Source organism: Microtus pennsylvanicus, chromosome 1, assembly GCF_037038515.1.
Source record: "Microtus pennsylvanicus isolate mMicPen1 chromosome 1, mMicPen1.hap1, whole genome shotgun sequence".
NCBI classification, from domain to species: Eukaryota; Metazoa; Chordata; class Mammalia; order Rodentia; family Cricetidae; genus Microtus; species Microtus pennsylvanicus.
This window is the reverse complement of record NC_134579.1, coordinates 77057798-77080741: the sequence shown is the minus strand read 5'-3', so window position 1 is coordinate 77080741 and position 22944 is coordinate 77057798. Positions and strand designations below refer to the sequence as shown.

The 22944-nt window shown below is 45.9% G+C and overlaps 1 protein-coding gene across 2 annotated transcripts in view; it reads left to right on the top strand.

The window, feature by feature from the left end:
- The window catches only part of Klhl22 (kelch like family member 22), a 38399-nt gene extending 17390 nt beyond the window's left edge, over positions 1 to 21009 (top strand). For both annotated transcript variants that reach the window (XM_075969919.1, XM_075969929.1), the window contains exons 4-7: positions 1174 to 1892; positions 11992 to 12184; positions 16415 to 16648; positions 20061 to 21009. In XM_075969919.1, the coding sequence (XP_075826034.1) occupies positions 1174 to 1892; positions 11992 to 12184; positions 16415 to 16648; positions 20061 to 20426 (1512 nt within the window). In that variant the 3' untranslated portion in view covers positions 20427 to 21009. The remainder of the gene's footprint in view (positions 1 to 1173; positions 1893 to 11991; positions 12185 to 16414; positions 16649 to 20060) is intronic.
- Positions 21010 to 22944: the final 1935 nt, after the last annotated feature.

The following is a 22944-nucleotide window of genomic DNA, read 5'->3' as shown; positions in this document are numbered from 1 at the left end:
TCCAGCACTTGGGCAGCAGAGACAAGCTACTGTGAGTTTGAGGCCTTCCTGGACTATACAGTGAGATCTTATTTAAAAGTAAAAAGGACTTTATCTGTACATGGTTTGTTATATAGAAAGGAGGGGGTTTTTGTCTTTGTTTTGTTTGCCTGTCGAATTCCAGGGTGTCTTTGAACAGCCTTCAGGGCTCAGTTGACTGACACGCAGCTTCCTCCTTCCTTAGTGCTTCTTTTGGCCTGCCTTCCCTCCCTCCAGTGATTGTGTACATCTAGGGCCAAGCTATGCTGCTTCCTGGGAATCCTGCACCCACTGGAGCTGAGTGGGTCTCTTAGTTCAGGCAGAGGCTACAGGATGGTCTGACAGCTTTTCAAGAATCCTGAGTCTGGGCCTTGGCTCTGGTGAATGTCTGGAGATGCCTTGCTGACAGTTGTGAGTGCAGCAGTGAGTGGGCCTGGCAGGCCTGCTCTGTCCTTCTACTGATGTGCTCGTTCAGAGAAAAGAGCCTGGTATACTTCATTCTAGTGCCTTGGCCCTTCTAGAGAGTACTGGTCAGGGAATGGCCACAGGCTCCTTCCGAACAGTGACAGTCTGAGACATATCTCTCTTCCTTCCCACATGTACTTTATTTATTTATTTATTTATTATGTATACAATATTCTGTGTGTATGCCTGCAGGCCAGAACAGGGCACCAGACCCCATTACAGATGGTTGTGAGCCACCATGTGGTTGCTGGGAATTGAACTCAGGACCTTTGGAAGAGCAGGCAATGCTCTTAACCTCTGAGCCATCTCTCCAGCCCCCTGCACTTTTGATCTGAAAGCAGGCAATATATATAACAATCCTGTATGTGTCAAGTGGTGTTGGTGCTCTCATCCCCAGGTCGTTCCCCACTACTTTATCCTTGTTTTATGGGTGAGGACTGGGGCTCTGAGACACTGAGAGCATGCTGTGTGTTCCAAGGCACGTTCTAGACTAAGCCTGCAGGAAGTCCCAGCTTTTTATCAGAAAAAGTTGGGGACAATTGAGGGAAGATTTCACTTTGCATCCCCTAACCCCAGAAGGCTTGCTACAGGGACAGCACCTACACAAGCCTTTTTCTGCTCTCATCCTGTCTCCCATACCCAGATGCAGTTCTCCAGCTCAGGCTTGAGTGGGTGTCCTTCTTTTTACAGATCCCAGAAATTATCCACTTCTGCTGTGACTTCCTCATGTCATGGGTAGATGACGAGAACATCCTTGATGTCTACCGCCTGGCAGAGCTCTTTGACCTGAACCGTCTGACTCAGCAGCTGGACACCTACATCCTCAAAAATTTTGTGGCCTTCTCAAGAACTGACAAGTACCGCCAGCTTCCCTTGGAGAAGGTCTACTCCCTCCTCAGCAGCAATCGCCTGGAGGTTTCTTGTGAGACTGAGGTGTATGAAGGGGCCCTGCTCTACCATTACTCCCTGGAGCAGGTGCAGGCTGACCAGATCTCACTGCATGAGCCCCCCAAGCTCCTAGAGACAGTGCGTTTTCCCTTGATGGAAGCTGAGGTCCTTCAGCGGCTACATGACAAGCTTGGCCCTAGCCCACTGAGGGACACAGTGGCCAGTGCCCTTATGTACCACCGGAATGAGAGCCTGCAGCCCAGCCTTCAGGGCCCACAGACAGAGCTTCGCTCAGACTTCCAGTGTGTTGTGGGCTTTGGAGGCATTCACTCCACACCATCTACAATCCTCAGTGACCAGGCCAAGTACCTGAATCCCCTGCTGGGAGAGTGGAAACACTTCACTGCCTCTCTGGCTCCTCGAATGTCCAACCAAGGCATCGCGGTGCTCAACAACTTCGTGTACTTGATTGGAGGGGACAATAATGTCCAAGGATTCCGAGCTGAGTCCCGATGCTGGAGGTAGGAAAGGGCACTTATTGTTGCCTTTGTCGTTTGACAACTCCGTGTGCAGGATTTGTGGGTTATGTGGGCTGCTCAGGGGACGTGTTATCAAGGGCCCATCAACACAGGCCTGATTCCTGCATCTGTCTTTTACATGAGTGTTAACAGCCTCTCTGGGGTATGCCTGTTTCATGTAATGAAGTCCCAATGAATCCAGAGAAAGTGGACCACAGTGAGATAAAAGGGACATCAGAATTGCTTTCTTGCCCCTCCCTCTGTCCCTGCTATCCTGAAGCCCAGCTGTCTGCAGCAGGTCACCTTGGCTGCCTATGCTCAGGGAGCATGCTGGGGAGTGCTGTGTGGGCTGGGCTAGCTGCTCCGCCATCTTCAGTCTAGCTCTTCAGTACTTTCTTTCAAGTTCCTTGCTGGCCGACTCTGCTCCTTTTCTCCAAGGATGTCTTCCAGATGCTGCCTGCTTGAGCCCGCATCTGAGTACAAAGGAGTGGGAAGGACCAGTAAGCATCATTGCGCTTTTGCTAAATTTCCCCTTGACCCTGTAGTCAGATAAGAATGTACTCAGTAGATACTGTGAGGAGGCAGTTTTTCTTGAGGGAATTTTGTGGACTGCTTTGATCTACAGGATGCGTCTAGCTCTGATCTGAGAGGGCTATTTCTTGAAAGAGAACAAAAGACATTAGTTCAAGTCTCCAGTACCCTCAGCTACCATTGGATTTTGAGGGGCCTCTCCATCATACCTTAGTCATGTGGGGACTCCCACCATCCCTGATCCCTACCGCAAGCTAAGAGAGGATATTGTAGAGAGCAGCTCTGGGTTGGGTGCTATTGAAGTTCATTTTAATAATTCTGTTCTGCCTTTGGCTGTAAGCATAAGACTGGGCTCTGAACTGTCCCTGTCACACGAATCAAGCAAGCACAGTGATACTGACCAAAAGAAAAACAGCCATTACTTGGTCATTTCTCCTGACCCTAGGAAGCAGTCACCTTTGGTGAACTAGGGAGACTTAAACCTGCCTATAACACATTGTGATTAGATAGTTGGAATGGCAGAGTTCAGAAAGAAGGAAATGACTCACTTCCTTTGTAACTGGATACTGTCTCCAGTGAGCATTACTGAATTTGGCTTCCCTCCGGTCAAGCCTGGAAGCTTCTTTCTTACAGGGCTCCGCCTCCAGCTGTGGGGCTCATGTCAGACTGCCCCACCTCATCTGTTGAGAGCTGCAGAGCAGATCTCTCTAGAGCAGTGACAGCTGACAGCTGACCTTGGATCAAAGGAACAGAAATGTGTAGGGTGGTGGTCGCAAGTAGGGCCAAGGCCTGCCTGCCAACTGGCGAGGGTGTCTGTCATCGAAGCTTCGTTTACTTCCTAGCCATCGCAAAACTTGTACAACAGAGGGTGCAGCTCTGCGTTGAATGCTGCCCTAGCATGAATAAAGCCCTGGTTCCACCCCAACACTTTTTTGTTTTTGTTTTTTGGTCGAACTTGTGCCAGTTGAATAGGCAGGATGACCCTGAATTCATGATCTTTCTGTTTTCATCTCTATCTATGTGCTGGGATATCACAGTGGCTGATCCCTAAAATTGATTTTTCTGAGTTTGTTTCTTTTTCCCTTTTTATAGTTTACCAGCTTTAAAATCTATAAGCTCTTGGAATATAAGAAAACAGTATTTTGCAATAAGGTTTTGCAGTGTGAGGAACAGTGCTTAGCAGGTATGTCCTAGAGCTCTGTAGAAACTCTAAGAAATTGTATCATGAAGCAAAATGATTGTGTCTTTGTTTCCAGTACTTCTTTTATTTTCTTCTTTGAATTCCTATATACAACTGTGTTGGCCTCGTATGAAGTACCTAAAGTAATTAATTAATGTGAAAATGTTTTTTTTTGTTGTTGTTGCTTTTTTATTTTCGAGACAGGGTTTCTCTGTAGCTTTTCTTCTAGACCAGGCTGGCCTCGAACTCCCAGAGATCCGCCTGCCTCTGCCTCCTGAGTGCTGGGATTAAAGGCATGCGCCACCACTGCCCGGCTGTTTTTTTTACTGTATATTTGGAAATGTTTGAAGTCCAAGGTTGTGTAATATAAGGGGTCTGCCCACTGGTAGGTGGCTGTGGTGGGAGCACTGAACCTGATAGTCACATTTTGGTCCAGGACACAGAAAGTAGAAACCAGGGATGCAGAGTCACACAGTTTTGTTTTTGTGGTTTTTAAAGACAAGGTCTTAGCAAACAAAACAAAACAAAAACCCAACACAACAACAAAAAGACTGTCTTATTCTATAATCCTGCTTGGCCTGGAACTCTCCATTGACCAGGTTGGCCTTGGACTTTGCAGTGATCCTCCTCCCTCTGCTTTCCTGTTTCTAGGATAGGAGATATGTGCAACTATCCTCTTGAGTCCATTTCCCAGTGACCTAAGCAGGACCATAATACCTCCCAAAACTGCCACCTGAGGACCAGGTCTTAGTTGGGGTTACTTTGCTAGTATGAAACACCATGACTAAAAACACCTTGGAAAGGTTTATTTTACTCGTCCATTAAGAGTTCATCATCCAGAGCAGTGAGGGCAGGAACCTGGACGCAGAAGCTGATGCAGAGACCATGGAAGGGTGCTGCCTACTGGCTTGCTTTCCATGGCTTTCTCAGCCTGGTTTCTTATACAACCTGGGACCACCATCCAGGGGTGGCCCCACCCACAATGGGTCGGGTCCTCCTCCATCAGTCACTAATGAGAAAAATGCCCTTCAGGCTTTCCTACCCTGATCTTATGGAGGCATTTTCTCAGTTAAGATGTCCTCTCTGGGGCTGGAGAGGTGGCTCGGAGGTTAAGAGCACTGACTGCTTTTCCAGAGGTCTTGAGTTCAACTCTCAGCAACCACAAGGTGGCTTACAACCATCAGTAATGAGATCTGATGTCCTCTTCTGGCCTGAAGGCATACATGCAGGAAGAACCCTGTATACATAATTAATAAATAAGTCTTTTTTAAAAAGGCATCCTCTCTGATGACTAGCTTATGTCCAGTTGACATAATACTAGGCAGAGCAAGGTCTTTATATATGGACCTTTAGAGGACACTCGATCAAACCATAGGAGTTAGCCACATCATTCTTTGTACATTTTTCATAGTATAACTAAATTCTTGAGCACTATCTGTGTGCTGTGCCTAGTAGTATCTAGTCCATGTTGCATGTACCCTGACCCTGTCTGTATAAAATAGTGTTTTGGGTTTTGTTTTTTGTTTTTTTTTTTAAAAAAAAAACATTTCCAGGTGTATTTAAAGTTTTAGTAGCATTTAAAACAGTAAGAGTTGGACCTAGTGATGAACCTATAATCCCAACTGCTTAAGAGGCTGAGGCAGGAGGATTACCAGTTCAAAATCTGCCTGGGTTACTGAATGAGTTCAGATCAAGCTTGGTCAAGTAGTGAAAAGGTGGCTGGGGCCAAGTATGGTGGTTCATACCTTTAATCACAGCACTGGGAGACAGTCAGACAGGTGACACAGTGAGACCTTATTTCAAACAAAAGGAGAAAGGTGGGCTGGTGTGATATGGCTCAGTGTAGAACCCTGATGGTCTGCACAGAACCTTGGGTTTAATCCCCAGTACTTCAGTGTGTACCCTGCCATACCACTAACAGTCGTGGAAATAACAGAAGAAAAACAGTTTGCTACATTTGACAAAGACCTCTAGTTCATTTTGAACTTAGATTTTACTCTTAATTTATGATAGTTTGGCAGTTCAAATATGTGAATTAAAGTTATTATCTTAAAAAATTTTGGCTGCTATAACAAATACCACAGAATAAGTGGCTTAAATACCCAAAACCCGTTTCTCATACTCTTGGTTCTAGAATGTCAGCTGGGAACCCTTTCTAGCTGTATCCTCACATAAAAGACAGACTGAGTTCTCGTCTCTTCTTCTTTGTAATAGTTTGAATGTAATTGGCCCTCATCTCATAATCTCATAGGAAGTGGCACTATTAGGTGTAGCTTTGTTGGAATAGGCATGCCTCGTTGGAGGAAGTATGTCACTGTGGGGGTGGGCTTTGAGGTTTTCTATGGTCAAGATGCCTTCCAGTGTCTCAGTCCACTACTGTTGCCTTCTGATCAAGATGTAGCCATCACCATGTCTGCCTGCACACTTCCATGCTCCTTGCCATGATGATAATGGACTGAACCTCTAAAAGTGTAAGCAAGTCACCCCAATTAAATATTTCCTATGTCGCCTTTAATCCCAGTACTCTTGAGACAGAGGCAGATGGATCTCTGTGAATTTGAGACCAGCCTGGTCTACAAGAGCTAGTTCTAGGACAGGTTCCAAAGCTATAGAGAAACTGTCTCGAAAAACAAAAACAAAAAAACAATTTTTTTCCTTATAAGAGTTGCCATGGTTATGGTATCTCTTTACAGCAATATAAACCCTAGCGAAAACAGAAGTTGGTACCAGGGACTGGGGTATTGCTGTTACAGGTCTGACCATGTTTTTGTTTGGAGGAATTCGAACTTTGGTGTTTTGGGTTAAGGAAGAAATAGAATGCTTTAAGCACTGCTTAATGGCCCATACTAATAGGAGCATGGAAGATAGTGGTGCTGAGAGTTATTTGAACTGTTGGGGGCTGGCTCAAGAGTTTCAGAGGAAAATTTTAGTATGTTGCCTAGAGATTGTTCTAGTCATATTTTGGTGAAGAACATGGCTGCTTTTTGCCCTTGTCTGAAGAGGGTAAAGTGAGTATGATTTTATAGGGGATTACAGTTAAGAGATTGCTTTGGATTCATTCTGTTGGCAGAGGAAATTTCAAAACAGCCTGGTATAGCCTCTGTCATGTGGTTATTGCTGGTAACTATAATGAAGATATATGATGAAAAGGAACAAACTGAGAAAATAAAAATATAAAATGTACAGGTTGATCAAAGAGGCACCAGGAAGTGGAATGAAGCTAAATCCTGTGTTCAAGGAGATAAACAGGTTAAGAAATGGAATAAATGGAATGTTGACCTCAGGGTAAGATCCCACCCTAGTCAGTTTCCAATTTGTGAAAAGGAACTAAAAGAAAGTTTAGAACTGGTTGTGGTGGTGCACACCTTTAATTGAACAAGGGGGGCCATGTTCCAGCCCCCAGTAAGCAGCAGATTTTGGCAGCTTCGGCCACATGGTTCTGGAATTAAGGGTAGAAGAAAGGAACTATGAAATTTGCCCCTGAGACTAAGGAAAGCTGCTGAGGCCAGGCATGTGTCAGGGGTGTCCCTGAATGGAGGTCATGAAGCTGAAGCATGATTACCCTGGAGAACCTAAGAAGCAGGAGATGCCAGAGCCGTGGGACACCTGTTGAGGAGAACTGCTAACAGAGCGGAACCAGCCCTGAGAGAGAAGTGCGCTGCAGTCAACAAAGCTGAACAGAGCTGGAGATCTGAAGAGCACTTTGACATCAGACATGGAGGTGCAGAGTTTGGAGTTTGCCCATCTGGGTTCTGGTCTTGCTTTGGTCCAGTATTTCCTCACTATGCTTCCTTTCCGATGTTTTGAAATGGTAATGCATATCCTGTGCCATTATATATTTGAAGTATGTGTCTGTTTTGATTTTTATTTTATAGGGGATTACAGTTAAGAGATTGCATGAGTCTCAGAAGAGACTTTTGACTTTTAAACACTGTTTAGACTGTGATAGACTATGGAGACTTTTTAACTTGAACTAAATGAATTTGTATTATGATGTTGTTACAATCTTATGGGGGCCAGGGAGTGGAATGTGGTAGTTTTAATGTAATTGACTCTCATAAACTCATAGGGAGTAGCACTACCAGCTCCCAAATAATGACACAGAGACTTCTTTTGAGTATGAAAGCTTGGCCTTAGCTTAGGGTTGCTCCCAACTAATTCTTAAATTGTCACATTTATATTAATCTGCATTCTGACATATGGTTTGTTATCTCTGCTCAGTACCATGCACCCCACTTCCTCCGTGTTTGGCTGGCAAATCCCCAACTCTCTGATTCTTCCCAGAGTTCCTATCTCTGCCCATAATTCCCACCTATACTCTTCCCGCCTAGTTACTGGTCGTTGAGCTCTTTATTAAGCCAGTCAGAAGGCACCTTAGGCAGATGAGGTAAAACAGAAACACATCTTCACAGTGTACAAAAAGATTATCCTACATAATTAGGAGTTGTGGTTTTGTTGGAGTAGGTATGGCCTTATTGGAAGAAGTGTGTCATTGTGGGGGTGAGCATTGAGGTTTTCTATGCTTAATATATTGCCCAGTGTCTTAGTCCACCCCTGTTGCCTTCTGATTAAGATGTAGTCAGCACCATGTCTACCTGCACACTGCCATGCTCCCTGCCATGATGATAATGGACTGAACCTCTAAAAGAGTAAGTGAGCCACCCCAATTAGATGTTTTCCTTATGTGTTGCCATGGTTATGGTGTCTCTTCATAGCAACAGAAACCCTAAGATACTTTTTTTTCTAATGGTTTTTCAAGACAGAGTTTCTGTTTGTAACGCTGGCTGTTCTGGTACTTTTTCTGTAGACCAGGCTGACCTTGAACTCAGAGATCTGACTGCCTCTACTTCCTGAGTGCTGGGCTTAAATTAAAGATGTGCACCACTGCCATCTGACTTCTAAGTCTTGGCTGTTCTGGTACTTTTTCTGTAGACCAGGCTGACCTTGAACTCAGAGATCTGACTGCCTCTACTTCCTGAGTGCTGGGCTTAAATTAAAGATGTGCACCACTGCCATCTGACTTCTAAGTCTTTTTCTTTTTTTTTTAAATTTATTTATTTATTAAAGATTTCTGTCTCTTCCCCACCACCGCCTCCCATTTCCCTCCCCCTCCCCCTAAATCTTTTTCTTAATAGGTACTAATCTATCCCGAGATGTTTATTCTTAAGACCTGATTAAATCCCAGAGACTTGTCAAAGTAGCTTTCACATAGCTGTTTCTTGGAACACATGCATTCAGTTCATAGTAGTGTTAGATGAACTTATACCCTTACATGTAATACTGAATTTTGGGCTGGGGAGATGGCTTAGTCTGTAAAGAGCTTGCTTCACAACTATGAGGACCTTCATTCAGACCCCTAGTGCCTATATAAAAGCCAGATGTGGTGGTTCTCCTCTTTAGCTCCAGGGTGTGGCAGGGGTAGAGACAGGAGGGTTTCCCTCAGGGACCCACTAGCCAGCCAGTAAAGCCAATAATCAGTGTCAGAGACTCTATTTCAAGATAAAAAGTGGTCAGTGATAGAGGAAGACACTCAGCATTGACCTCTGTCCTCTCTACAGGCACATACAGGAGCACATCAGCACACACAAAACATGTTTTAAAGCATCTGTTTAATGTGTGCATGTGCACATGCCATAGGATGTGGAGGTCAGAGGACAACTTGTAGGAGTTTGTTCTCTCCTTTCACCATGATGGTTCCAGGGTCGGAACACTTGTTCACTGAACCATTTTGTCAGCCCCTGAAGTTTATTTTAATTAGAAAATTTATTACTTAACAATCTGTTCTGACTAAGAAGAAAATTAAAACCAGGTATGGTGGCACACACCTGTAATCCCAATATTTGAGGTGGAGACAGGAGGGTCAGGCTACTTAGGGAGTGCAAGGCCAGCCTGGGATTCATGAGACCTTGTCTAAAAACAGAGAAACAAGCAAGCACCCAAGAAGGCCAGTGATACGGCTCAGTAGGTAAAGATACTTGCAACATAATCCTGGCAATTTGTTTTCAATCTCTTGAACCCACACAAAGGAGGAAAGAACAGATTTCATAAACCTGTCCTCCAACCTTCACATATATGCCATGGCATGTCTGTCAACCAATCATGAACACATTGTAATAATACAAACAGAAATGATTCCAATAAAGAGGAACTTGGTCATCTGAATATAGTCATGGATCCCTATAATCCCAGTGTTTGGGAGACTAAGGAAGGAGGCTTGGGAGTTAAAGGCCTGCCTGGTCTACATAGCAAGTTCAAGGCTAGCCTTAGTTATAACAAGACCTTATGAGGGTGAGGAGAAAGAGGTCAGATACAGATAGGTAAGGAGAATAAAACCTATAAATCTACAGTTTCAGGACACACCTGAAGCCACAAGATACAAAGAAATTCAGCCTAAGAAACTAAGTGCTGAAAACCAGAGGGAATCAGGTGGAGAGCTCCAGAGAAGCTGGTTTCACTGTGGTGGGGAAGCAGCTTCTGACTAGACTGAACTGAAAATGAGGTTTGAGGGGATATGCATACATAAAAGAGGTCGGTATACAGGAAAGGCAGCAGACGGCAAACTAACCAGATGGCAGCTTTGTCAGCCTACCTTGGTAATTTAATGAGACCCCGTCTCAAAAATTGGGAAAGGTAGGACTGGGGAGATGCTCATCTGCTAGGAGAACCTACTACTCTTCCAAAGGACCTGGGTTTGGTTCTCAGCACCCACATTTTGACTCAGAACCATCTGTAACTAGTTCCCTAGGATCCAACACCCTATTCTAACTTCCATGGCACCAGACTTGCACATGTGTTCTTGTAGACAAGACACTCAAAACAGATACTTTAAAAGTTTTTAAAAATAAATCTTAAAAATACTTTAAGGGGCTGGATAGATGGCTTAGCAGTTAAGAGCACTGGCTGCTCTTCCAGAAGACCCAGGTTCAGTTACCAGCACCCACATGGCAGCTCACAATTGTCTGTAACTTCAGTTCCAGGGGATCCAACACTCTCACAGAGACATACATGCAGGCAAAATACCAATGCACATAAAAAAATGAATAACTCTTTTAAAAATATTGTTTTAATTTTTTTAAGGTGAAAAGAGGGCTGAGAATGTAGGTTGGTGGTGGAACACTTGCCCAGCATCCAGTGACCATTGACTTAGTCCCTGGTGTGGCAGAAGAAAATGAGGATGGGTTTAGGCTGTAGAGGACCTCAGGTGTGGGGATCAGCGCATAGCAGCATGGATTTTGCTGGCATTGATGGGAACAGAAGGACATGGGGAATGCAGGGCTCTACTGAGGATAGTTAAGTGGACAGTCATGTAGATCTAAAATACAGTAGAGACCAGTGGGCGACAGTTGACATGCCAGGTAGCTGAGAGTGCCCTGGGGGAATTGGAAGCCTGTTTAGGCAGTTTCCGGTAAGAGACAGAGCAAAAAGAAGGGAGGGGCATCCTGGGCTGACTGAGGTTGAGCAGTGACAGGACTGGCTCTGTGCCAGGTTAGATGATACTTGTTGCTTGAGAGACCTGTTTTTACAGTTGTCAGGGAAACAAGGCTTTGACTTGGGGACACTACTTTTTCTGAAAGTGACATAATGTGGCCTGATATCAGGAAAGTGAGCTGTAGTAACAGTGCTTAGTCGTGCAAAGGTTAGCAGAGAATTAGGGAGTGTTTCTCCTCTCCTGCCCCTGAACATCATTGCAGATTGCCCCAGGGAAGCCTCAGCCCAGCAGCCTTCCTGTTCCTGCAGAATCCTATGGCTTCATGTAGTCAGCTTCATCTTTTTCTTTTAGTGGGGTCCCTAGGATCTCATAGGATCCTGCCCTCTGGTAACCATATTCAAGGTTGATGTGCTCCCTTTAGCAAGAAGGATGTCCTGAGGGGATGAGGGTGGAAAAGGCTTTCCTGGCCAGGAAATCAGGAAAGCTACCAAGCAGAGAATGGTATAGTTCTTTCATGTGTCTGAAGGGGGCTGAGGGGAACCTATGACTATCAGGAAAAACAAGGATGTGACAGTGCACAGGGTGACCCTTGCCGACCTCATATAAAAGAATGTTGGAAGAGGCTGGTGCACCCGTCACAGGCGAGAAGATGGTGATCACAGCCTGTGATGGACATTTGGTCGATACAAACCCTAGAGGTTGTTCCTGTGAGGGGCCTACCTCATGGGCAGAAACTCAGGCAGTTTCTGGCTACATTCCAGGCCATGTTGTGAGCAAACTGTGTTCCGTGAACCTCTGTCATGGCTCTGGGTCTGCAAGGTCTAACTGTCAGGACTGAGGGTGTTTGGACCAGACTGCGGCAAAGAAAGTGGGGGGGGGTGCGGGGGTAGAAAGTGTGAGCCTGAAAGGCAAGACAAGTTGCTCTCCTTGGCAGTGACATACTGTTCTCATGTCCTCCAAAGGTATGACCCAAGGCACAATCGCTGGTTCCAGATCCAGTCCTTGCAGCAGGAACACGCAGATCTGTGTGTGTGTGTCGTGGGCAAGTACATCTACGCTGTGGCCGGCCGTGACTACCACAATGACCTGAGTGCCGTGGAGCGCTATGATCCTGCTACCAACTCCTGGGACTATGTGGCCCCACTCAAGAGGGAGGTAAGGAAGCCCTCCAGTAGGAGCCTTCCCAGTTCCCTTCCAGATCTGTTCTTGCTGACACAAGCTGGAAGATTTCCAAATATGTCAAAACAGAGGGACTCGGAGCCTGGAGGGCAGCCTGATTCACAGTCTTTACTCAGACTCCTCCTTGCAGGAAAACAGCCGTGGGGCCTCCCAGAGGCCACAGAATGAGACCTTTGGAGGTCTTATTTTTATAAAGACAATAATCGTCATGTACATACAGCATAGCACCTTGCTTCGGTCCAGTTTGGAGATGCTTAAAATTATGTACATGATGCAAAGGTAATGCTTTATGGGGTGCATCTAATTCTTTTTCTGGTTCCTGGGTACTTTGACCTAGCCCCAACTACCTGTGGTTTCAGGGCAAGGATGGGCCTTGTTGGCATCAGCTCTAAAGCCCTGGCCTCTGAAGAAAGATGTTGAGGCTGTTGTGCACTTGCTCCAGGCTCATGCCTTAGAGTCACCAGGCCTTCCAGAATCAGGATGGTGTAGTGGTCACACATAAAAACTCTGCCCAACAGGGACCTGGACAAGACCTGTGGCTCTGGAGTCTTTCCACTACCTGTCATTTTTCTCTCTCACCCTTCCTCAAGCTCTTGGGGATTAAGACTTGGCCTCAATGGATTGAGGTCAGGATCTTCTGGCCAAGTCACCCACACAGCAGGCCTGATTCCTGTCATCTTCTCTACAGGCCCCCAGCCATGCCAGATCCTTGCTCTTTAGCTTCTTTGCAGGGAAGGAGGCCCTGCCCTAGTTGTGGAGAAAGGAGCAGATTTTGTATGGAAAATATCTGGGGCTGTTGAGATCTGATCTCTGAGGAGTTTGAGAAAGGTTTGTGGACAGAGCTGCAGTTCTTCATCTTGGCCACATAGGAGCAGTCTTGAGCTTCATTCAGTTTATTCCGCAGCTAGTCCCCTTCATTTCTTTGTGCATGTGTTCATCTCTTCCACTAAGTCATGGAGACCCAGTGGTGACAAATGACAAACCCTCCTCCAACAGGTGGATTGCAGAAGAGACTTATTAATCAACCCAAACACTACTAGAGTAGTTACAGTAAGTAGATGAAGGAAATGACATCTGTCTGAGTAAGTGTCAAAGTAAGGCCTAAAAATAAATTAGCCATTTTCAGTGGACAAAGGCGCTCCCAGGCCCGAGAGAGACGAGCTTTGAAGAGCCTGAAGAGTAAAGAAGTAAGGAGGGCAGTGTTTGGACCTGTGTGGTCTAGAACTGGGCCAGCCTGTGGAGGTCGAGGGAAATGGGAGGGCTGAGAAGTGGTTTGGAGGCCACTCGAAGATGTTTGTAGACGTAGATGTAAAGCTAGACCCTTTAGACAAATGAAACAGAACAAGAGACAGATGTGGTGACAGTGCTTGTGATCTCAGTGCTGGAAGACAGACAGGAGGGTCACAGCAAATTTGAGGTCAGCCTGGTCTGCATAATGAATTCCAGGGCTACATAGCAAGACCCTATCCTAACCAAAAGAACAAAACAAAACAAAAACAGAAGACAATGTTAAGGATATGGGCTAAATGAGTTTATAGACTTGATGTCAAACATTTAAGCCATGAAAAAGGAAAACTGATAAATCAGATCTTTTCAAAATTAAAAACTCTTGCTGGCAAAAGACCTTTTTAAAAAGTGCATTCATTTGATGGGTGGTGGCTCACGCCTTTAATCCCAGCACTTGGGAAGCAGAGGCAAGTGGATCTCGGTGGGTTTGAGGATAGCCTGGTCTCGAAAAACCTAAATAAATAAATAGACAGACAGATAGATAAATAAATAAATAAGTGTGCCTATTTTTGTTGGTGTGTGGCAGGGGACTTGCCAGTGTCAGAGAACAGCTTCCAGGAGTTAGCTCTCTAATTCCTCCGTGTGAATCCTAGGAATCAGACTAGGGCCTTTGGGGTGGGCAGCAAGAACTTGTAGAAATTGAGCCATCTCACAAACCCCACCTCCACATTTTTTTAAAAGAAACTTATGAAAAAAGTTACTGAGTAGCAAAAAAATAGATGCAAACCATATGTCTGAACCATAGTATTGAAGAAGTCAAGTCTAGTATTGGGGTTTGTACTTTTAATCACTGTATGAGGCTCCTCTGTGCTATAGAGAGAGCCTCTGGAAAAACAAATAAGACAGGAGGAAGTAGGAGGGAGCAAAAGGGTGGAAGAGATTTCACTGAGAAGATAGACAGATGAACACGTAAGAAAATAGCATCGTTCATCACAAGCCACAGTGAGTGCTGCCTGAAACAGAAAGTGGCTGCTCCTCCGAAGTTCATGCTATACAAGGTATACAAGGTCACAGGTCGCCTGTGCTCTGCCTGTGCGAATGTAAAGTAGTGGCAGCATCTTCCAGCTGCCGTGCAACTCAGAGCTTGCCATCTTGGGGATTTATCTCGGGAAAATGAAGACTTTACCATGGATAATAATAACCACTTTTTTTTGGATAGTAGCCAGAAAGTGAACAAATGTCCTTCAACAGGTGAATGGCTTAATAAACTGGTTGATTCACAGCAATAAAAATGGAGAACCTAGACGGATAGAAAGCCAGTTGTAAAGGTTCTATTTTCAGACCAGGTAAGATGGTGTGTGCCTGTAATCCTAGCACTTGGGAGGCATAGACGGGGAATCTTGAGGCCAACTTGAACAGTATAGTGAGTTCAGGACAGTCGTGGATTCACAGAGAGTTTCAGGATAGAAAGATCTTGTATCAAAACAAGACCAAACCTGTTCTATCTTAGTTATATGTTCTTGAATGACAGCATTGTAGAAATGGGGAAAAGACTGATGATTCTCAGACATTCGGTATGGGGATTTGGATCAGGAGAGAAGTGGCTGTGACTATTGTCAACTTAAACTGACCAACAGAGAGATTAGTTCTCCCAAGCCAAATGTTTGTTCGGGAACAGCACAGCACTGCAGTCTGGACACACCATCACTGGAGTGGGGGTGTTCTTTGTATGGTTGTCCTTTGCGATCTGACCCTCCAAGGAGAGTGCAGTCTGTGAGGCTGAAGTCATAACAGTATCTGTAAAACCTACACATCTGAGCCTGCTCTGTCACAAGCCTTATCCCAGCTTGGGAAACAGAGATAGGAAGAGCAAAAGGTCAAGGGGAGCCTGGACTACAGAGTATAAAGCTAGACCCTTTCTGAAAGTAAAAAAATTGTAAGGGTTGCTGGGTGTGGTGGCATAGTCATTTAGTCCCATAACTCAGGAGGTAGAGGCAGGTAGATCTTTGTGATTTTGTCTACAGAGCACATTCCAAGATAGCCAGAAAGAACTACACTTTCTCAAAAACACCCCTCCCAAAAAAGAAAGAAATGTAGGGGCTTGGAGTGTAGCTTAGTTGGTAGAGTGCTTGGCTAACATGCATGAAGTTCAGCTCTCAGTATCAAATAACCCTAGAGTCATGCACACACCTATAATCCTACCCAAAATTGGGTGGATTGAGGTGGAAGGAGAGAGATCAGAGGTTCAGGGTCATCCTTGGCTACGTAGTCTATAAAAAAAAAAAGGTAAGTATGACTCAGTGGTAGGACATTTACCTTCATTTGCAAGCCCATGTGTTCAGTCCCCTGTCCTGTATTACTTAACACGTGGTACAATATAAATGATATGTAAATTCTTTTATACAGAAGACTGAATCTCTGTACATGTTCAGTACAGATGTAGTATTTTAATTGAAATATTGTTTGTCCTTGTTTGGTTGAATCCAGAGATGCAAACACATGGGTATGGAGAACCGACTATATTTGACACTTTGTCTCAATCTTTTTCTTTTCCTCCCTATAACACACTTCCTGTGGGTGGGAACTATCTGCAGACACATCTGAAAAGATTGGGTGATAGAAAGGGCAGGTTCTCGCTGCCAGTGCTTCTCTGGCAGCTTGGGGCGGGCCTTGGTTTTCTTGTTCCCTGTCCAGATGTTTCCTTTAGGGACAAAGAAACACAAAGATTACAATCAGTCTGGGTCTGTAGTTAGCATACCCTCTTGGAAAGAGGTTAGGGATCAACAAGTAGGGCAGTATAACCTGATAGAATCCGGGGTGAGTTATCCTCAGTATGTGAAGGTACATCAGATGTGAAATCTTGATTAGTGTGCTATCAGGCAGTTGCAGAGTGGTGACGGCAGCTACTACTGGCCATCTTGCTCACTGCCTTCTTGCCTATCCCCTGCCTTTCCTGTCCCTTTTGGTGACTCCAAACAGGTGTATGCCCATGCAGGCACCACACTGCAGGGAAAGATGTACATTACCTGTGGTCGCAGAGGAGAGGACTACCTGAAGGAGACACACTGCTACGACCCAGGAAGCAATACCTGGCATACTCTGGCTGATGGGCCCGTGCGACGTGCCTGGCATGGCATGGCTGCCCTCCTCGACAAGCTGTTTGTGATTGGAGGCAGCAACAATGATGCTGGCTACAGGAGGGATGTGCACCAGGTGAGCTGGGTCCAGGGAGTTCCCCTGTACCCTCTGGTTCCATTCATGCATAGCCTCCCTACTGTGTATATCCTTCACCAGAAGGGCGCATATGTTAGGCTTGTTGAACACATACCAACTTATCATCACTCCAAGCCCACAGCTTACATGAAGGTTCATACTTAATACTGCACATTCTAAATAATACAAACATAGGACTGCCATAGTAGTTTCACTTGTGCCTTTACTTATTATGTTTTCATCAAAAAGTTAACATACCCATCCATGCTGGATGTGGTGGCACACACCTTTTGTCCCAGTACTGCTCGGGAGACAGATTTCAAAGACAGCCTAGTCTATAAGAGGGAGTTCCAGGACAATCAGGGCTACACAGTGAAACTCTGTCTAAAAAAAAGTTACCATACCCACATTGTAGACCCTCCAACAAAGACCAGAGAAGAATTGACTTGTACTGTTCGCTCTCAATCTGTCTGTGGCTTGTTTCTAGCTGTTCATAGTCAAAGAGCATCCCAGGCCAAGTTTGGTAGTCCATTTCTGTAACCCCAACACTTGAGCCTGAGGCTGGAGGATTCCAAGTTTAAGACAAGTCTGGGCTATTCAGTAAAATGAAATTAAAGAAACAAAATGTGCTTTTCTCACCAGTGTTGTCCCCAGTGTTCTCCACTTTAACATTGTGTGTGTGTGTGTGTGTGTGTGTGTGTGTGTGTGTACATTGAGAAATTAAACAAACCCAGGATATCACATGTCCTAGAGAGACTCTATACCACAGTTAATCTACAGTTGACTTTTATTTTGAGGTAGAGTTTCACTTAGTTGCCCAAGCTGGCCTTGAACTCACCTTGCAGCCCCATCAGAACTCCTAGCTTGGGCAATCCTGCCTCGCTTCCTTTAGGTGTGCCAGTGCAGCAGCAGCTGCTGTCTGCCCCAGCTCCAGTACGGGGCAGCACTCTGTTCTCAGTGTATCATCTGGGTTCGTCTAAGCTTCACTCCACGTTACATTATGAATAATACTGTCATGAATCTCAGCCCCTCCCCCAGACATTGACCTGGAAGCGCTGGGGAGTGAGGCTTGGCCGCCTGGATTAACATTCCCTCACCTGTAGAACTTGACTAGTGTAAAGGTTCTCATTGTTTCTAGCACAAATTGCCACAAACCTTAATAAGATGAATTTATTGTCAGTCATAAGTCCAGCAGACTGACATCAAAATGTCAATGGGGTATCTTTCCCTGTTGGCAGTATTTAGTTTGTGGTGACTGCAGTTTCCTGGCTAGCTGTGGACAGCCTTTCTTGGCTGCCTTCACTTGTGGTAACCACTTCATCTTTAAGCCGGCAAGGGCGGGTGGAGTCCTTCTTCAAGTCCCTTCCACCTGACTTTCCCTTTCTTATTTTGAGTAATTAAAGATGTTCCTCCATTCGTGATAGGATTGTAAATCTGTAGTTTTATAACAAACTAGAACTCTCCTAGTTCAGATGTACGTTTAACCAGGCTGGGAAAGTAGCTGTGTCCATAAAGTGCTTTCCATGGAAGCCTGAGGACCAGAGTTTGTTTCTCCACATCATAAAACTGTCTGCTTGTGACCCCAGTGCTGGGACTTGAAGACGGGCAGATCTCTCTCTCTGGAGCTTGCTGGCCAACATAACCTGATTGTTGAGCCCAGGTCTCCATGAGAGATCCTGTCTCAGAAAACGTGATGGTGACTCCTGAGGAACATGAGGTCGACCTGGCCTCCACACATGCGAATGCATTTAGCCCCTGACCTATGGGCTGCCATCACTTAGCAGCATGGGGCGCTGTAGGAGCTCAGTTGTTCCCTCTCACCCAATGTCACACAGGAATTACACTTAGTTAACTAACTCATGAAAAGGCTCTGGACCATGATTTCTGCCAAATTTTACAGCAATGTAAAGCTGAAATTTTTAAGTGAAACCTTGGGTCAGAGCTGTCTGTAGACTGGGCACAGTGTCACACTCCTGAGCTGACTCTGCAAGTTTGAAGCTAGCCTGGTCTACTTAAATAGCTACACGCTGGAGAGTGTTATGTATGTGGATGGGTCTACCCAGAAACTATGCCCCCCCCCCAAAAAAAAGCTGCCCCACAACCCTTAATCACATCTATAAAGCTAGTTTTGCCATGTAACATGGCACATTCATAGATTCCAAAGATTAGGGTGTGGACATCCTGGGGTGAGGAAGCATTATTTTGTCTATGGTACCTGGAATCCCAATTTGACCACTTAGTGAAACAGATAAGATTTTGAGCCATGGGGTGGGACAGGTGAGCCCCAGTGGTTAAGAGCACTGACTGCTTTTCCAGAGGTCCTGAGTTCAATTCCCAGCAACTGCATGGTGACTCACAACCATCTCTAGTGGGATCTGATACCCTCTTCTAACATAAAAGTGTGCATACAGATAGAGCACTCCTATACATGAAATAAATAAATCTTTAAAAAGAAAGAAAGATTTTGAGCCATTGTTACTTAGGCCTGTCACCTCAACTCGTGGCAGCAAAGTAGGAGAATTACCACGACTTCAGTGGTCATCCACACACCAGAGTCCAGCCAGCCAGACTGCATAGCAGTATTTATTTATTTTTATTTATAAAATGATCTGAATATGCACCCCAACTTGCAGTATTGATGAGATGAGACTGGCCTAGACCTCAGAGGGAGCCGCCTGCCCATCTCCCAAATGCTGGGATTAAAGGTGTGTGCTGCAACTGCCCAGCTTGAAGGAGAAATTTAAATCTCTCTCTCTCTCTCTCTCTCTCTCTCTCTCTCTCTCTCTCTCTCTCTCTCAAGACAGGGTTTCTCTGTAGCTTTGGAGCCTGTCCTGGAACTAGCCTCTTGTAGACCAGTCTGGCCTCAAACTCACAGAGATCTTTCTGCCTCTGCCTCCCGAGTGCTGGGATTAAAGGCCTGTGCTGTCCCAGCACCCAACTTAATGTCTCTTAATACATATGACTAAATTCCCTTCCTGGCATGTGAGACAGGCACACACCGGCTTTGCCATACCTTTACTGGGTTTTATGATTTCCTTCCTTCCATGGTTGCAGGTTACCAGTGACATTTTGGTTTACATTTCTTGGATTATTAGTAGATTGTTTTTTTCCAAGTCTTTTTTTTTTCTGCATTGACTATTTTATTAATGAAAAGAAGGTTGGTGGTCTTACTTGGTCAGCAAGTAGCTGCTTCCACACACACTCATGGGTATGAGTAGGGGTGCTATGAAGAGGAAAGTTGTTAGGTGGGGTCCATGGGAGCAGGAGAAGCAGGATATGGAGATGAGAGGGAGGCAAGATGTTGGCCTACAGCCAAGTGAGGCTACGAGTAACAGATGACAAAGGTGACCTGGGGTGGGCTGGCAAACTGTCTCAGACGATGCCTGTGTTGACCCTGTCCTTGGCTTTGCAGGTGGCTTGCTACAGCTGCACATCTCGGCAGTGGTCAACAGTTTGCCCACTCCCAGCTGGGCATGGCGAGCCTGGTATTGCTGTACTAGACAACAGGATATATGTGCTGGGTGGCCGATCCCACAACCGAGGCAGCCGCACAGGCTACGTGCACATCTACGACATGGAGAAAGACTGCTGGGAAGAGGGGCCCCAGCTGAACAATTCCATCTCAGGCCTTGCAGCCTGCGTGCTCACCCTGCCCCGCTCCCTGCTCTGTGAGCCACCCCGAGGGACCCCCAACCGTAGCCAGGCAGATGCAGACTTCGCCTCTGAAGTAATGAGTGTGTCCGACTGGGAGGAGTTTGACAACTCTAGTGAGGACTAGGGCTCTCATGCCTTGTTTTTGGGAGGGGATAACAGGTGGTGATGGCCATAGGGTCTGGGTTAGAATACCAAGCTCTGGGGTAGGGCCCTTCCCAAGCCCTCCTGGCTCACCAGCTGCCCTTTCCACTCTGTTTCTTCAACCAGCCTGCTGCCAGCATTTGCAAACTCTGTGGCTGTGAATTATATTACAAAGAAAAGTGCTCTGGAAAGGCTGGCTATCCTCTGAGGGAGTAATCAGGCCCATCCTCTGAACTCTGAAGGGCTGCTGTCTTGTTTGGCCTCTTCTTCCCCTTAGTCTGTTCCCTGATGGGTTAAGTAAGGTCCCTTCTGCAAGAGGTCCTGGGTCTAGCAGTCATAGCTGTGGTCAGAGCTCATGACTCCTTTCTGTGAACCACATGATCTGGTGAGCAGCTCCAGCTGCCTGCAGCTAGGCCTTGAGCAGCTGGAGAACTCTTAAGGTACAGAGGATACCGTGTACCTGGAACTGGTCCTAGGGATGAAGAGATGCCCCATAGCTGTGTGTTTCTGACCCAGTATTGTTGAAAAAAAAATGAAATAAAACATTATGCAAAAGGTGTTGTGTCTTCTATGGCTCAGTCTGGATTTTTTTTCCTTTCCAGTCAGTGCCTCTCTGAGTGGCATCCAAGGAGGCAGTTTTCAAGTCACCTGTCCTGGGGAATGGGTTTGGCCTGGGAACTGAGGCCCTGCTCTGTACCACATGGCACCACAAGGTCACTACCCTGCTTCAGACGTCTGATAAGCTCCCCAAGCTAAAAGGATGTTGGTCACAGAAACCAGGACCTGCCCCACTGAGGTGGCAAATAGCTACCTTCCTCCCAGTCAGGGCATCTAGAATGTCTACCCTGTGGCTCACCAGCCTCTCCTGCCCTAGTCCCTAGGCAGCCTGCCTTTGGCTGTTGCAGTCTCTGATTGTGGTGCTGAAGGAGTAACTTAGACCCATCCTTGGAGAGCCTAGGATGGTTCGCTTCACTGGATGGATGACATCCAGGCTGGTTGAAGGTAGAAAGTTCTTGGCTCCCGGGGGTGTGATTCAATGCTGAAGCACTTGCCTAGAGTATGATCCAGACATGAAAATAGAAAGACAGTGAAGTCCTAGTCTGTGTCAGGAAATAGATCTAAGGCACAAAAGAAGGGGTGGCAGTGTCTATCAACCAATTGTGGGTTTCTATATAGGACTTCTTCCCACCTCATGACTTCCCAAAAGTTTGTCAGATGACCCTTGAGTAATCAATCATCTTGGGGGCTACGTTAGCATAGCAGGTGAATCTCTAGTCGCCTTTATTAGCACCTCCCCTACCCATTGTATGTCTGGTGGCCTCAGAGTCCAAATCTTACTTCCAGAACACCTTCCTTGCTGTTTGCTCCAAGATCTTCAAGTGCAGATTCCTATCACAGACCTCCCGCCAGGAATGAGCAGCTGGACAGAGGGAGCACCCAGTCTTCCCACTGGTGCCCTTTCAAGGAAGGGGAGAATGCAGAGGGCTGGAGTGATGGATGGGCTGAGAAAGGGTAGTTGATCACTCTGGGTCCCAGAAGGCTGTGGGTTGGAGACTTGAAGTTGGTATAGTCCAGCAAGCTGTATCTGTAACCTCACTGTCTTAAGATTTTGGGCCCCTAAGGGAAAGATGACATCACACAGATACCTCAGGGTGACAAACCCCACACAAATGTTAACACCTGCCTGAAGAAGCCACTTCTTCAAGGGCACGTGGCCACTTCCCCCAGTTCCAAGTAGGGCACCAATTTGCAGGTCTCAGAGTACTTTGTGTACCTGTGTGATAACACTGTTGTCATCCAAGCCAAATGTGGCCTAGGTTTACAGAAGAGTTCTGGTTGGCCAAAGGGTAAGGAGAGCCCTCTGAGGTCATACGGGTCTTTCCGGTTGTGTATTCTGGCTTTATCTATACTGCACTCTCAGGACATGAGCTATCTGGCCTCATCTCGGTCTCATGCCCCTTGCCCACAACCACAGGAGGGTATGAAGTCTCTGATGACACCCACTGCCCAGTGTCACCACCCCCAATGTCAAACTGTAAACCAAAGTAAACCTTTCCCCTTTTTAAATATATATATATATATATATATATATATATATATATATATATATATATTTAAACTCAAACTCACAGATAGCTGCCCACCTCTGCCTCCCAAATGCTGGGATTAAAGACTGCCGCCACCACCCAGCAAACTTTTTTTTTTTTTTTTTGGTTTTTCGAGACAGGGTTTCTCTGTAGCTTCCAGCAAACTTTTTTGTTGCTTTTGTGAACATATTTTGTCACAGCAGCAGGAAATGTAACACAACATCCAGAGGCATCTGGAGGTGAACCTACTAGGCTGCAGTGTACACCAGGTGCTCAGGTAGGAGCGCACCCTGACTTAGGAAGATGGGTAAATGGGGGGTGTAGGTGACGTGTAGAGTCATGTAAGAAGGGTGTCCTGTAGGCTGTGCTTTCACAGACATCGAGCCATGGGAGGAAGCGAGTAAACTGATGCCA